Genomic DNA, 17,192 nt, shown 5'->3' with positions numbered 1-17,192 from the left:
GCTGTCACGCTGGTGCTCATGCCAGTTTGTTTACCAGGGTCAGGAGGCTGCTGCTGTGAACTGACTATGCATGCTCATCATGCCGGATGCTGGTGGGATGGGGTGGGGCTGGGGGGAGGCATCTATTTAGAGTGCTGGGAGCAACAACTTCGTTTGTTGTAAACTTGGAACTCGCATGCCAGAGTGTCTTTTACAAGGGTCTTTTACAAACGCACATGGAAAAATACGGTACGGTTTATATTACAGAACAAAGATTCTGATGCAATATTTGAAAAGTAGATAGCATGGTTAAAAACAGCTAAGTGATATTCTATTTTACAGAATAGGAGCACTGAGGGTAAAAGACACAAACAGTTAAGCACAGCAATTTCTTTACTTGTAGTTTATAAAGTATCGGGAATATGCAATTTTGGCAGACTACTGCACATCACAGAGGCCTGCTAGTATATTCTTAACCATGCCTACATTAGAAGATATTGAAACAATTCCATAATAATAAATAATTAAACTAACAGAGAAAAATACCAAAAAATAAAAAGACCAATTCAGTAGTGGAGTCTGTGGTTGAGGTGTTTATAAGTTCTGCTGTTTGAGGAGTTATTACAAAAAGAAAGCATGAATGCCCTGGAATTTATGCTTTCTGCCGTGCCTGTCATGATCCCTCAGGTCTTTTAATCCCCGCTTTGTAAGATCATTTACATACTTGATGGCTTCTCCCTTTGTAAAAGAATCCTGGATATCAAGTAATTTTGTCTGAGGTCGAACCATCCCACAATTAGGAATCCAGTCTGTGGATGGATTGCAGCTTGTTACAACCTCTCCAACATTAGAAGTACATTCGGAATTTGGTTTAATAGCACACCTTTCACACTTCAGTTGTGTTGAAGATGGCTTACTAAGAATGGCAGGATTGTGCCACACAATGTATCTGTTTAAACGGGAGGGTTGCAAATCTTCATAGTAAATGGATTCTGCAGGTTTTAGAAGAGGCTCTGGTTCAGGTGGCACTGCAAGTTGCCTGCAGTACAATTGATCTGTTTTCCAGGTATCTGTAATTTTCCGAAATCTGTTTGAGAGCGGTTTCTTATCTTGACTGTTTTCTTCCTGGCAAGCTGCTTCAGGCTGAATCCAATCGCAGAACAGATATTTGTCCCTTTGACTTACTTTGTTTTGTGTATCCTGTTGAAGGGGAGTCAGGGATGCGTTCCCACTATTCTGCATTCCCTCTGAGTGCCATTTTACGCTGCAATGGTCTCTCAAATGAAGTGGTGACTCGTAGTTCTCTGTAGCATGCTGACGTTGATGATGTGAGATCCTGCCTTGAAGGGCACGGGCAATGCGTCCTTCCAAGGGCCTTACTTGAGACATTGCTGAATGAAAGGATTCTCTCTGAAGAACAGATGGAATAGAATTGATGCTCAGGACTTATATGTACAATGCTGTACATCTAAATATTAGATTTTCTAGAACCAAATAGATCTATATATTTATTTCATATGAGCAAACATCCCAGTTTAGTGATTCCTGGTGATTAGCAATACATAAAATATAAAGTAACACAATATAAAACAAATCAATAATACAATGCAACTGAGAGTTGTAATAAGTTATAGATCACTGAAATAAGACTAAGCTCACATCTTGGCACCAGTGCCTGAGGAAAAAACCAGATCTTCAAGGACTTCTGCAGATTAATAGGGTCACAGTCATCCAAACTTGGGTGATGCTGTTCCAAAGTTCAGATGCCGCAATAAAGAAGACAGGCCTCTTGAATCCCCACTATATGACAGTGTTTAACAGAAAGACCCAGAGCATGTTCATTTTGCCATGAACGGGTGATTTGGTAATGGAAGTGATTATTGCTGTCAGCCATGATATGCCCATGTAACATCACTGCCATCAAAGAAACTAGCCCTAATAGATTTCATCTTGAATTGCATGTGGAAATCTGTTGGGAGCTAATTCCTTTGATGGCAAAGTAGTGATGTTATATGGGGATATCATGGTGTGCTTAAAACAAGACATTGTTTCATGGTGGACCAGTTGCCATTACGGAATGCTCTTCAAGACTAGCTCCATATAGAGCATATTGCAACCGTCCAACCAAATAGCAACCAAACATGACTGATTCAGGAAAGAGCACAAAGGACAAAAAAGATGGATTTATGCAAAGGCCCTCCTAGCCACTCACATCAAGCACCAACTAAGCCCTCCTTGCAATAGAGCTTCAAAAACAAGCCCACATTCCCTCTGAAATCCAACCAGTCCATTAGGTCCTTGTGGTGGACCGTTCAAGTAAGTCCTTCCACCCTGCAAAGAGGAGTGGCTGCAGGAAGTTCCAAAGCTAACATGTGATTTTGCCATGACAAGAGATTAATGGTAACGTCTGCCACATCCAGATGCGTGATACCATTTTCCATACTTACCAGATCCACATTTTCGCCCAGTTCTCCTGTTGCTCTGCCAATTAATTTGGCATTATAGTCATCCAGCTGCAGTGGGTTCATAGGCCCTCTACCTAAAAAGAAGGAACTAAAATATTATTTTTTCTTCTTCTTTTTAAACAAGTATTATCTCGTTTGTCTACATTTTCTTTTTTTATCCCCTGTAGCTTTTTTAGGAAGATATAGAGCACCAGATGATTATCTGAAAGTGTTTGTGATTTGACTGCTAACTTGAATTATAATACTTTAGTTTGCTCAAAATGCATACCTGTGTAGTCTCGCTCGTATGTAGATAGCCAAAGAGCCTTCTTTACGTTTTCTAGTATATTGGCAGCTCGAGGTGAAAGATCAGGTTCTGGAAGCTGGAATGTTGATTTAGGAGTTTCATCTTGGTGACCAATTCCTTCAATAACCTGAGATTTGGCATAAAAATATAAATAAAACATGTAACTTGAAGCCATATTGGGAATGCATACTGCTTCCTCATTAGTTTGGGAAATAACAGTTTTTAAAATTAAAAATTAAAAATTAAATTTAGAACATTTCAAAACCTAACAGGATGCTGCATCTCAAATGTACCTCTCTTCCTTTTTATTCCAAAATAAGTTCAGTATAATTGAGATGTAATGTTTAATGAAAAATGTATTCATCCCCCCCCCCCCCGGCTGTTGTTTAGAATAAATAGGACTTACAAGTGTTAACATTTTAGAAAATGTCAGTTCCATACATACAGAAACTGATTTGGATTGAGACTACAGACCTAACCAAAGGTTAAAACATTCTGGCTTTCCTTCTAGTTCCTGATCCAATTCAAATCAGGAAATGAAAAGTGAAAGTGAAAGGGGGAAAAAAGGGAACTGTTCTAATAATGATATTGAAGGGTTCTGGAACAAAGGGAAATTGTTTAGTCTAACTGTTGCTTTCTTGCTTTTTGTAATCAGCTTTTGCACCAGAGAAATTTCATGCAAGAGTGGGAAACATGTACATTGATGGGATATATTGAGGGAGGGAATAAGAGAGTGTACAGGAATGATTGATGTCTTTCTTATGATGTAATGCCTCTGTTGTCTGATTTTCATTGGCTAACAAAGTTGATAAAGCAGTGCTACCAATTTTTTTAATGCGTGCCACTTCTGGATGTAGCTCTGCCAGCATTCCAGATTGTTGGCCACCCAGCTGTTTAATTTGATCAAATAAAATTGCTGCTTGATCAAGAAGTCTCCGCTTGGGTTATCTGATTAGATTGATATGGTATCTCAAGTTCAAGTAAGGGGCTGGGATCTTACAATATGAAAAGTTTGTTTACTGTAGAGTGAAATACCCATTAGATCAAAGGTAAATAACTTAGGGTTCTCCATGTCCTTTGGGCCACAACTTCTATAATTCCTTGTCACTACACTAGGTTGGCTGGGATTAATAGGAATTGGAGTACTCAATGCCTGTAATGTGCCAAGTTGAATGCTAGAAATGTATGCAGTGGGGGAAGTGCAGTTTAATGCTGAGCTTTGCATGGCAAGGGCCAGTGCTTTTTTTGTAAAAGAAAAAGGTGCCGGAACTCACACATGTCATACAACCCGCCTTGCCTACCCTACAAGGTTCCATCCAAAAAAGGTGCCGGAACTCCGTTCTGAGCGTTCTATGAGAAAAAAAGCCCTGGCAAGGGCAATATGTTCTGCCTCCCGCTCAAGTTTCTCCCATCAAGGCTGGCTTGAAATCAGTTAAACAGGCACAAAAACTTCTGATACTTTCTGTAAAAACGTTCTGTAGAAGAACTAAAAAGTCCCTACAAAAAGGATGGTTGTATATCAAAAGCGAGCCCTATTTACATTTAAATAAATATTCATATTTTTGCACCTCTTTCTTCTAACTGGACAAACTTCACTTCCCTGTCCCTATCTTTCTTTGATCACGAACAACACATTTAATATTAGACTGTTTTCCTCTGACTAACTCTCACATCTAAAAGTAATAACACCAGGCTAATTTCCTGGGAATCTTGTCCCAAAGGAATTGCCATCCATGAGTATTTAAATGCATAGAAGACATTTTTCCAGATGAAATGTGGCCACTGTTTACTGGACACCATAGCGTTTCCTGCACCGAATTTCAGTAGTGCTTTTCTTACATCTTTTTTCAGCCAAGTGTTCTTTAAAGCTCCTATTGACTATCTCTGGAGTGGCTTAAGATTTGGTCACTGCCATTGGTAATATTCCAAATGTTATAGAAATTAGGAGCTGGTGGTTGATTTTATTATGATTCATTGCATAGTCATCTAGATGTTCAGACTGTATTTGGCATTTTTATCCACCTACCGAGTCCTTCCCAAGGGATAGGCAGATATTGATATTTGATGGTGTTAGAAGTATCGTTGCAGGGTGTAAGTTGTTCTAACTAAAACTGAATTTTGCAGTTGACTGATGGTGAATTTGTCAATGCTAAGTGGTGCTCCAGTTGTTTTGGGATTGCACCCAAGGCATCTATTACTATTGGTATTACCTTTGCTATCTTCTGCTACAGTTCTATTTCTATTTGCAGCTATTTGTATTTTGTTATCTTCTCTAGTTCCTTCTGTTCCAATTTGCTGTCTCCAGTACTACTGAGTCCACTATTCAGATTTTTTTTCTTATCAACAATTGATAAGTCTGGCATGTTATGCGTTATGTGCCTGTCTGTTTGAATTCTAAACTCAGAGCATTTTAGCTTCTTCAGTTTCTATGATGTTCTCTATTTTATTGTCCTGCCAGTGGTAAATGGTTGCAGATTTTCTAATGCTCCATTGTTGTTTCTTTGTCATGCTATTGTTTGTAATTGATTTGTGCAATCTTTTTGCAGAGTTAGCCAGGTGATCCACCGTTTCTTCAGCTTCTTTGCAGAGATGGCACTTACCACCTGTTGCTGTCTTCTCAATTTATTTATTTTTATTTATTTTATTTTAATTCCATTTATATCCCGCCCTTCTCCGAAGACTCAGGGCGGCTTACAAGCTTAGCAGTAGCCTTCATTCTATGTATATGCCTGCTTATTAGTGCTTTCACACACACCCCCAAGCGGCATTATTACAAAGTCAGCTTATTGCCCCCAACAATCTGGGTCCTCATTTTACCTACCTCGGAAGGATGGAAGGCTGAGTCAACCTTGAGCCTGGTGGGATGCGAACCTGCACTAATTGCAGGCAGCTGGTGTTACTTAAGGAGGCATTAGCCCACTGCTCCACCAAGGCTCTTTCAATTCCGGTTTTGTATGCATTTGTTCTTAAACTCTGATATTGTGAAGCCGGAAATAGCCCCCACTTCTTTCTTCTTCAACTTTCCTGCTCTTAGCCATTGCTGGGTTTTGTTATTATCTGCTTTACCTGTTATTATTTTTTTTAATGTACTGAATTATTGTTGATCATCACACAGCCAGATGTTCAGATTGGGTTTGGCATTTTTGTCTACCTATCAAGTCCTTACCAAGGACCTGAGATAGGCAGATGATGATGATTGTTGTTGTTGTTATTTTGGTGTCTTTGGGTCAGTCCTGGTGACTGCATTAACAAGCCCATGCAATTTTCCTGGCAATATTTCAGAGGTGATTTTCTATTAATCTCTTTCCAGGACTAAGAAGGAGAAAAAGAGATTGCCCCAAATTACTCCGAGGACTTCTATGACTCCCAGAGATAGTAGCTTTTTGAGATTTCAGGTTAGGCTTACTGGGAGAACCAGATACGGAACCTGAGATCTGAAACATGCATGCCATAGGTTCTGTCACCAAGTTAATGCTATTTTTCAACTACTCGTAATAATTACTTACATGATTTGAACATGTCACAGCTTCTGTATAGATGGATTGATTGGCATCTGCTTTTTTATTGGGGCCAACTGCAATGTCAGATGAAAACATTGCATTATAATGTGAAATTCATTAAATTTATCTTAGAATCCCTATTAGTTCTACGCAGATTAACATAGAATTGACATTGCTTGTGATATTCTTCCATTGTATGTAGTTTTTAAAAGTACTATGAAAATTAAAACAAAGGCAGTTTTGTTTCTCTGGCTTTGCAGATAAAGATCTAGATCTCTGAATCTGATTCTATAGGACTATTAAAACAATTCCTTTTGCTGCAGACACAAGGAGGGAAGATACTGGAGTTGTGTTTGCATGCTGACATTGAAATACTGTTGTGAGTAGGAAAAGTAAGGGAATAACTACTATTAGGATATTCAATGAATGAAAAGTAGTCTCTACCACCATCCATTTAAAAGGAAAAAGTCTTTACATTTTAAACAATATAGCAATAGAGGTAGATTAGTTTTCTATCTAGTCTTCTTTTGGGGAGCAGGATACGGTAACTTAACTTTCAATAAAACAGGACATTTTGCTATAAACTAAATACAGGAAATGGTTCATGGCACCTTTTCTGGTCGGTGACCCTTGTACACAATTAGTTTTAGACTTTCCAGCATTATTAATAACAGTTAATTAACATGGATTGTAACAGTTACCAAACTAGTCTAATATTGATTTGCCTCTATAATACTCTTTTAAGCTACAATCAAAATATGGGAGAGGAGGTCTATGTTACAGCAAAATCAATGAACACTAAGTGTATAGGTTATTCAAAAGCATTTTGTAGGAAGAAATCCTCAAAGGCTAACCTGTAAATAGTGTTTTCTCTTAAGACATCATACACAGCCCTCAAAGCTTTGTTTTAAGTGAAATATGTTCACATTTCATGGATAGTAAAGATAACTGAAGTCAATGTGCCTTGAAGAATAATATATATTATTGTTGTTTACTTAGGGCTGTGCAAAGCATTTAAAAGAGCCACTTCTCCAAGTACATGGCTTAAACAAAGTATTTATTTATTTATTTTTATTTTATTGAATTTATATACCACCCTTTCCCGAAGGACTCAGGGCGGTTTACAGGGTACTTAAAAACATCAATACAAAAGTTAAAAACAATTTAAAAAGATTAAATTAAATCCCTGAAAAGTATAAAAACCCAATTAATACTCTCAGTCCAGGCCGGAAAGCTCGAAGAGACAGGTCTTCAGGTCCCGGCGAAATGAGCGAAGGTCGGGGGCAGTCCTAAGCTCCATGGGCAGCTGGTTCCAAAGGGCAGGCGCACCCACAGAGAAGGCCCTCCCCCTGGGTGTTATCCGCTGGCAATCTTTTACCGGTGGCACCGTGAGAAGGCCCTTCCTGTGGGAGCGCACAGGACGAAGGGAACTTGATGCTGGCAGCAGGTGTTCCCTCAGATATCCCGGACCCAAGCCATTTATAGGTCATCACCAGCACCTATCCCTCCATAAAGTACCAAAGCAATGATGCTTTCAGGAACATTTGCATAGCTGCTTTGAAAAAATTCCCCATTATCTATGCATGTGCATGAATGGATCTTCTACTGGAATTTCCATTGGAGCACTTTGCTTGTTCTCTACTGAATGTTGTTGTTGTTAGCTGCGAAGTCGTGTCCGACCCATCGCGACCCTATGGACAACATTCCTCCAGGCCTTCCTGTCCTCTACCATCTTCTGGAGTCCATCTAAGCTCATGCCTACTGCTTCAGTGACTACATCCAGCCACCTCATTCTCTGTCGTCCCCTTCTTCTATTGCCCTCGATCTTTCCCAGCATTAGGCTCTTCTCCAGTGAGTCCTTCTTTCTCATTAGGTGGCCAAAGTATTTGAGTTTTAGCTTCAGGATCTGGCCTTCTAAAGAGCAGTCAGGAGTGATCTCCTCTAGGACTGACTGGTTTGATCGCCTTGCACTCCAAGGGACTCGCAGGAGTCTTCTCCAGCACCATAGTTCAAAGGCCTCAATTCTTTGGCGCTCAGCCTTTCTTATGGTCCAACTTTCACTGCCATACATTGCAACTGGGAAGACCATAGCCTTGACTATACGCACTTTTGTTGACAGGGTGATGTCTCTGCTTTTTAGTGTGCTGTCTAGATTTGCCATGGCTTTCCTCCCGAGGAGCAAGCGTCTTTTAATTTCTTGGCTACAGTCCCCATCTGCAGTGATCTTGGATCCCAGGAAAATAAAATCTGTCACTACCTCCATTTCTTCCCCATCTATTTGCCAGGAATTGAGAGGGCCAGATGCCATGATCTTGGTTTTCTTAATGTTAAGTTTCAACCCAAGATTTGCACTCTCCTTCTTCACCCGCAACAAGAGGCTCTTTAGTTCTTCTTCACTTTCTGCCATTAGAGTGGTATCATCTGCATATCTAAAGTTGTTGATATTTCTTCCGGCAATCTTAATTCCAACTTTTGATTCATCTAGCCCTGCCTTTCTCATGATGTGCTCTGCATATAAGTTAAATAGGCAGGGCGACAGTATGCAGCTTTTCCGGACTCCTTTCCCAATTTTGAACCAATCAGTGGTTCCATGCCCAGTTCTCACTGTTGCTTCTTGACCCGCATATAGGTTTCTCAAGAGACAAATAAGATGGTCTGGTACTCCCATCTCTTTAAGAACTTGCCACAGTTTGTTATGATCCACACAATCAAAGGCTTTAGCATAGTCAATGAAGCAGAAGTAGATGTTTTTCTGGAACTCCCTAGCTTTCTCCATGATGCAGCGTATGTTGGCAATTTGATCTCTAGTTCCTCTGCCTCTTTGAAATCCTGCCTGTACTTCTGGTAGTTCTCGATCCACATACTGCTGAAGTCTAGCTTGTAGAATTTTAAGCATGACTTTACTAGCATGAGAAATGAGTGCAATGGTGCGATAGTTTGAACATTCTTTGGCACTGCCTTTCTTTGGGTGGAATATAAACTGATCTTTTCCAATCCTGTGGCCACTGTTGAGTTTTCCAAATTTGCTGGCAAAATGAGTGTAGCACTTTTACTGCATTGTCTTTTAAGATTTTGAATAGCTCAGCTGGAATACTGTCACCTCCACTAGCTTTGTTGTTGCTCAGCTTTTCTAAGGCCCACTTCACTTCACATTCTAGGATGTCTGGCTCGAGGTCAGTGACCACCTCATTGTGATTATCAGGGACATTAAGCTCATTCTTGTATAGTTCTTCTGTGTAATTTTGCCACCTCTTCTTAATCTCTTCTGCCTCTGTTAGGTCCCTGCCATTTTGGTCCTTTATCATGCCCATTTTTGCATGAAACGTTCCCTTCATCTCTCCAATTTTCTTGAAAAGATCTCTGGTCCTCCCTATTCTATTGTTTTCTTCTATTTCTTTGCACTGTTCATTTAAGAAGGCATTCTTATCTCTTCTAGCTATTCTCTGGAATTCTGCATTCAATTGGGCGTATCTTTCTTTTTCTCCCTTGCCTTTCGCTTCCCTCCTTTCCTCAGCTATTTGCAAAGCTTCCTCAGACAGCCATTTTACTTTCTTGCATTTCTTTTTCTTTGGGATGGTTTTGGTTGCTACCTGTTGTACAATGTCGCGAACCTCTGTCCATAGTTCTTCAGGCACTCTGTCTATCAGATCTAATTCCTTAAATCTATTTGTCACCTCTACTGTATATTCAACAGGGATATGATATAATTCATACCTCAGTGGCCTAGTGCTTTTCCCTACTTTCTTCAGTTTAAGCCTAAACTTTGCAAGGAGAAGCTCATGGTCTGAGCCACAGTCAGCTCCTGGTCTTGTTTTTACTGACTGTATAGAGCTTTTCCATCTTTGGCTGCAGAGTATATAGTCAATCTGATTTCTGTGTTGACCATCTGGTGATGTCCATGTGTAGAGCCGTCTCTTGGGTTGTTGGAAAAGAGTGTTTGCTATGACCATCGTATTCTCTTGACAGAATTCTATCAGCCTGTGCCCTGCTTCATTTTGCACTCCAAGGCCAAACCTACCTGTTATTCCGGTTATCTTTTGGCTTACTACTTTAGCATTCCAATCCCCCATGATGATAAGAACATCATTTTTTGGTGTTAGTTCTATAAGGTGCTGTAGGGCTTCATAGAACCGGTCAATTTCATCCTCTTGAGCACCGGTGGTTGGGGCATAGACTTGGACTACTGTGATATTGAATGGTTTGCCTTGGATTCGAACTGAGATCATTCTGTCATTTTGAGGATTGTATCCCAGTATTGCTTTTCCTACTCTTTTATTGACTATGAAGGCTACTCCATTTCTTCTGAGGGATTCTTGCCCGCAGTAGTATACCTGATGGTCATCTGAATTAAATTCACCCATTCCTGTCCATTTTAGTTCGCTGATACCTAAGATGTCGATGTTCAGTCGTGTCATCTCTTGTTTGACCACGTCTAGCTTTCCTTGATTCATGGATCTTACATTCCAGTTTCCTATGGAGAAAAAATCTTTACAGCATCGGACTTTCCTTTCACCACCAGACACATCCACAGCTGAGCGTCCTTTCGGCTTTGGCCCAGTCGCTTCATTCTTTCTGGCGCTACTAGTACTAGCCCTCTGCTCTTCCCCAGTAGCATATTGGACGCCTTCTGACCTGAGGGGCTCATCTTCCAGCGTCATATCGTTTTGCCTTTTGGTACTGTCCATAGGGTTTTCATGGCAAAGATACTGGAGTGGTTTGCCATTTCCTTCTCCAGTGGATCACGTTTTGTCAGAACTCTCGGCTATGACCTTTCCGTCTTGGGTGGCCCTGCACGGCATAGCTCATAGCTTCATTGAATTACGCAAGCCCCTTCGCCACGACAAGGCAGTAATCCATGAAGGGGCTCTACTGAATATTTAAATACTGAATATTGAAAACACTATCCTAGAAAAAGAGAAGCATGCTTTACCTTGGATGTCAGTGTTGCTATGGATATAAGGATGAAAAGGACGAAATCGTCCCTCTATGAGTAGAGCCCCTGGTGTCTTATATTTTAGATGCCTTGCACACCTAAAAAATAAAGCAAATTTTATAAATATTTGGCACGAAAATAAAACACATAATGTTACATAACAGCATATCTTATTAGTTTCTGTAAGTCTTGCGTGGATTCTCCTCCTCCTCCTCCTCCTCCTCCTCCTCCTCCTCCTCCTCCTCCTCCTCCTTTGTCTTTGTCATCCTAAATCCGTGTGATCAGCCTTGTTATTGACTATGAGTAGCAAAGAATATACACCTTTTTATAACATGTTTTTGCATCCTTCATAGGTCAATATATATACTTCCTATATAGTAGGCATTTGTACTGGTTTCTGCAAACCAGAAAAGTAATAACTCATATCTGGAAATACAGAGAATGCTAAACTCCTTCTTATGGCCTCTCCCTTGTTTACCCATTGTACAGTAAGCTTATTACTCATAGTACATAAACTAAGAATCAAGAATGGACAAGCAGGAATTTTGGTGTCTATTATGCTATGGATTATGAATCTGGTATTAAGTTCACATAGCAATAGCTGTATAAGTCTCCTCCTATTTGTTTTTACATAGCTGTGCCTGTCCTATGCCTATATTTCACCATATAACTTATATTATTATTGAGAGTTGAAGTCCAACTATAAATACATTGCTTTTTATTTTTTTTAAAAAATCAGATCTGACACATTCTGTTCACACAGATTCAGTTTTTAAGCAATACCCACAGGTATTGTATGCCTTTAAAGCAGGGAGGAGGAGGATGTCAATCTCCAGATGTTGCTGATCTATTACAGGTTCATCACTGGCCATGATGAAGGTAGCTGTTGGAAGGTAGAGTTTGATGGTTATAGATTCCTGTTGCTCATATGAAGGGATTAGTTTTCTGTGCAGCTTATATTTAAAGTGGATGTGAAGGGCTGAAACCAGTTCAGAAAGCCCAGATTACTGTTCCACCTGCCAGTACTCAGGTGGTACCAAGGAATATAATTTAAGAGAATGATCTACATGGGCAGAAAAAAATAGAAGATATATGCTTACTTGTTTGAACTGGAATTTTCTGGTAACTCAGGTAGTCTGTAATTAGAATAAAAAAAGTCTGCTTTTATTTATTTATGAATCTAATTTATAAAGCTGCTCATACACTGACACAATTCTAGGCACCACACAATAAAACAAACAATTTAATCTTATGTTATTAAGTTATATTAAAAACAATTAATATAAAACATAAATAGGATCACAGGAGAATGCATCAAAATTTCACCCAGAATTTACTTCTTATTTATTTGTACTCCACCTTTGTTATTTTAAAAATAGCTCAAGTTGTCAAACATATCCAACATAGTTTCCTCCTCCTTTTCCCCCCATAACAACAGCTGTGTGAGGTGGGTGATTGGCCCAAAGTCACTCAGCTGACTTTCATGACTAAGGCAGGACTTGAACTCAAGTCTCTCCCTTTTTTGCCTGGTGCCTACTTGCAATAGTCCTAACACTGAAATCTAGCACAAAATCAATATAAATGAATAGTACAGATAAGAAGGAATATGCTTTCTCTTGCTTTTTAGACTGGTGCCTGCTGCCTTAACCACTAGATCAAAATCTCACAAGCTTCCTATTATCATGGGGTTATCATATTTTAAGAGAGGACAATGCTTTATCAGACTATACAACCAGATGCATTCCAAATATTTTGGAAAAAACACCTTTCATTAAACAGAACCGTGTATAGCTAAATGATATATGTATTTACAGTTCATTGATCAAATAACAATTTGTTTGCATTAACTGCTACCGTTTTGAAACAGATGTGTTACAAAAATAATTGCATACATATATACTTTATATAGGTCTACATCTATCTCAATATCTCTATCACTATATCTAATATGTATCTATTAATATCTAATTTTACTCATTTCTCATTTTTTCTATATTTTCTGTTTCTGTTTAATAAAAACAGCCCCTCACCAGTTTGTGTTTGTGTGCACGTGTGCACATGTGCATGTCTGTTTACAGAAAATTAGAATTTGAATTGTCCACTAGGTCGCATAAAAGAATCTCTCTTTTTCTTGCTGTTCTATTTATCTGAGTTTTTAAAAATTCCATCTTTATTATTTTTATAAATAAGTTGGTGGTGAACATCATAATATTCCTTCCTATTTTTCCCCGCACCTAACACCCTGTGATGTGGTTGGGCTGAGAGAGAGGGACTGGGCCAAAGTCATTCAGGCAATTTTTCATGTGTATGGTAGGACAAGAAGTCACAATCTCCAGGTTTCTAGGCTGACACTTGAACACTACATCAAATTGTATCCCTACAATGGCAATTGCCATTTTTATAGCCCAAGATTTTGTATTTTATTAGACTTTTGGTAGCATGTGATTTTAGCCTGATACTTTAATCTACACCAAACTGGCTGTGTTTAATAGACTGCCCACTTTAAAGTTCATGCAATAGAATATATTCATGGCAATAATAATCAGATTAATAAAATATAGTAGGGAGAGCATTTGTATTTTAAAATAAGCAACCTACAAAATCTAACACTGAAGAAAGAACTGATGGTTTTGTTTTTATAAATATCACATCAACAATATTTCATGTTACTTTGAAGACTTTTAATTTGAACAAATAAAAAGTTGTTTTGATGCTATCAGGTGGTTAAATTCTAGAACACACTTTTAATCTTGCATTTTTTATAATAAACCATTCTCTCTCTCTCTCTCTCTCTGTATGTATGTATATGTATATGTATATGTATATGTGTATATGTATATGTATATGTATATGTATATGTATATGTATATGTATATGTATATGTATATGTATATGTATATGTATATGTATATGTATATGCAGTGCTTTTTTTGTAAAAGAAAAAGGTGCCGGAACTCACACATGTCATACCAACTGCCTTGCCTACCCTACAAGGTTCCATCCAAAAAAGGTGCCAGAACTCCGTTCTGAGCGTTCTATGAGAAAAAAAGCCCTGGGTATATGTATGTGTATGTGTATGTGTATGTGTATGTGTATATGTATATGTATATGTATATGTATATGTATATGTATATGTATATGTATATGTATATGTAAAGAGGGCAAAGAGTGGGAACCAGGTCCTATTATTTTTCTCTTAAATTTCCTTATTGTAGAAGTATGAAGCTGGTGGTGGGGTGAGGGAGTTGAAACTCCTTAAAATCACCTGCTACCTGGCATGTAGGTTTGAAATAAAGGGTAATAATAATAATAATATAAAGTTGGAAGGGACCTTGGAGGTCATCTAGTCCAACCCCCTGCTCAGGCAGGAAACCCTATACCATTTCAGGCAAATGGCTGTCCAGTCTCTTCTTAAAAACCTCCAGTGTTGGAGCATTCACCACCTCTGGAGGCAGGTTGTTCCACTGGTTAATTGTTCTAACTGTCAGGAAGTTTCTCCTTAGTTCTAGGTTGCTTCTCTCCTTGACTAGTTTCCATCCGTTGCTTCTTGTCATGCTTTCAGGTGCTTTGGAGAATAGCTTGACTCCCTCTTCTTTGTGGTAGCCCCTGAGATATTGGAACACTGCTATCATGTCACCCCTCACCCTTCTATTCATTAAACTACACATGCCCAATTCCCGCAACCGTTCCCTATATGTTTTAGCCTCCAGCCCCCTAATCATCTTGGTTGCTCTTCTCTGTACCCTTTCTAGAGTCTCAACATATGTATATGTTTATATGTATATGTTTATATAAAGAGGGCAAAGAGTGGGAACCAGGGCCTATTATTTTTCTCTTAAATTTCCTCATTGTAGAAGTATGAAGCTGGTGGGGTGAGGGAGTTAAAACTCCTTAAAATCACCTGCTACCTGGCATGTAGGTTTGAAATAAAGTGTAACAGAAGCCCAGAGCAGGCAGACAAAATCCTTCCTCTTCCCAAGGTTGGCAGGACATGATGCTAGAGTTAAAGGTTCCTTGATAAGATAAGCAGCTGAGAAATTTGGTATAATGGTTAAGGTGTGTTGGCTTAGAAAGAAGAAGATTGTAGTTCTAGTCTCACTTTAAGCATGAAAGCTAGTTGAGTGACTTTGATTCAGTGGCTCTTTCATAATCCAACTCACCTCACAGAGTTGTTGTTCTGGAGAAAATAGGAAAAATGATTATTAAGTATGTTCACAATCTTGATTTATTTGTAAAGTAAGAAAGGTGGGATAAAATCTAATAAATAAAAATAAATAAATTAGCTTCAATCAGGAATAGGAGGAAGGCTAAAGCAGATGATGCCGAAGAAAGAATCTTTAAAAAGAGTCAATCAAAAACCGAATGGAGTTCAACAACCTTAATGGAACGTTTTTGGTGTCCTCATCATAGCAGGGTGCATGAGTAAACTTGTAAGGTGGCTCATAAATTCTGTGAGATTCAGGTAGTATAGGCTCACTTCCTCTAGGTTCTTGATTTCCTCTTAAGATTGATTTGCATAGCTGAAATGTTTTCCTTAGCTCCTCATATCTAGAATGAGATCAAAGATTATGAAAAAACAACTCCAGTTATAACATACAAAGCCTGGTTGATAGCTTATGGTGATCCAAAATTGCTGAATTACACCCCAATTTTTATCACTAATTCTTGTAACAGATAGGATCTGAAGGTTGTGTTCACACATATCAAGCTATGGCTTGCTTAACCAGGGTTTATTGAATAAACCACAATTGGCAGGGTTTATACAACATACAGTTAGCCTGATACAACATACAAGTAGACTGATAAAACATACAAATAGCCTTCAGTTAACTTAACTCCACTGTAATTGACCTAGAAGGGTCAATGACAATTTCCCATGGCCAACTTGCCACGGCCAACTCATCATGGCTAATTTGCCACGACCAACTTGCTGCTGCCAACTCGCTGCAGAACAGGAGTTACATTAATATCAAAGAAATAGTGGAATAGAATCATTAAAGGATGCAAAATGAGGGGCAGAATGAAATGTGAATGGCAAAAATTAAAATAATTTTCTATTTATTATAAATAATTAAATAGAATTGTTAAACTGTCTTGCAGTGAGTTGTCCCACACCAAGTTGGCCACGGTGAGTTGTCCCGCAGTGAACTGGCTGTGGTGAGTTATCTAAACTCACTGCGGGACAACTTGCATGACCAACTTGCCATGTGACAACTCACTGCAAGACAGTTTAACAATTCTATTTAATTATTTACAATAATTTTCACAAAGAAATAATGCAGTCCGTATAAAGCTAAATATTTTTCCCCAATACAGGGAATTAAACAATAATTATCCCAAAGAAGCAAAACTAAGCCCTGATCTTAGCAATTGTGCAGATGCATCCCATTGTATAACAGTTATTTGAAAATCTAGATTGAAGCTATGGATGATAGAAATGAAAGCAGTTAAAAGGTGATTTTTTACCTTTCTGGAAATATAGGTGGGCCTGGAGGGATATGCAGTGGAGTAAAGTGATCAGTGGATTCCAAAGTTTTTGTTATTACAGCTGTTCCATCTTGTACATCATTGTAATAGGACATTCTTGGGTGTACCTCCATTTTTATCTGCTATGGAGAGGACCTGAAAACAGATAATTTCAATAGTCTTGTTCTGAAACCAACCAAACAAATACATTTGAATACATTTTCAAATTGTATTGGAACACTAAATATGTTTGAATGAATAAAATGGATAAGAACTTTTAGTATTTAACATAAATAAGAAGGGAGGGAACATTTCTAAAATAGAGGCACAGTGATTTTGCATTTTTAGTAGATCAAGGTTTCTAATTAAAACAAGAATTTGATTTGTCAGAAGTCACATAAATAATCAGAAAAAATGAATTTGGTGTAATGGTGGTTTCTTTTACTAGTCTGTTGGATTGAATAAAATATGCATATTATGACTTTAAATATAGAGATATAACATGAGGAATAAAAGATATTTTGATTCCCCTTAGTTCATGACAGAAAGGCACAATATATTCA

The 17,192-nt window shown here is 38.5% G+C and overlaps 1 protein-coding gene across 1 annotated transcript; it reads right to left on the bottom strand.

Moving 5' to 3' along the window:
* Positions 1–600: 600 nt before the first annotated feature.
* Positions 601–16,763, bottom strand: SPMIP4 (sperm microtubule inner protein 4; the record flags this gene model as incomplete). The annotated part of the gene is made up of 7 exons (XM_081344498.1): positions 601–1,389; positions 2,427–2,518; positions 2,713–2,857; positions 6,237–6,304; positions 11,161–11,261; positions 15,541–15,711; positions 16,630–16,763. 7 exons carry the CDS (start codon positions 16,761–16,763, stop codon positions 601–603), a joined length of 1,500 nt encoding a protein of 499 aa, XP_081200624.1.
* Between the last annotated feature and the right edge of the window lie 429 nt (positions 16,764–17,192).

Source organism: Vipera berus, assembly GCF_964194415.1.
Source record: "Vipera berus genome assembly, chromosome: Z".
Classification (NCBI taxonomy): Eukaryota; Metazoa; Chordata; class Lepidosauria; order Squamata; family Viperidae; genus Vipera; species Vipera berus.
This window is presented reverse-complemented; position numbering and strand designations above follow the sequence as displayed.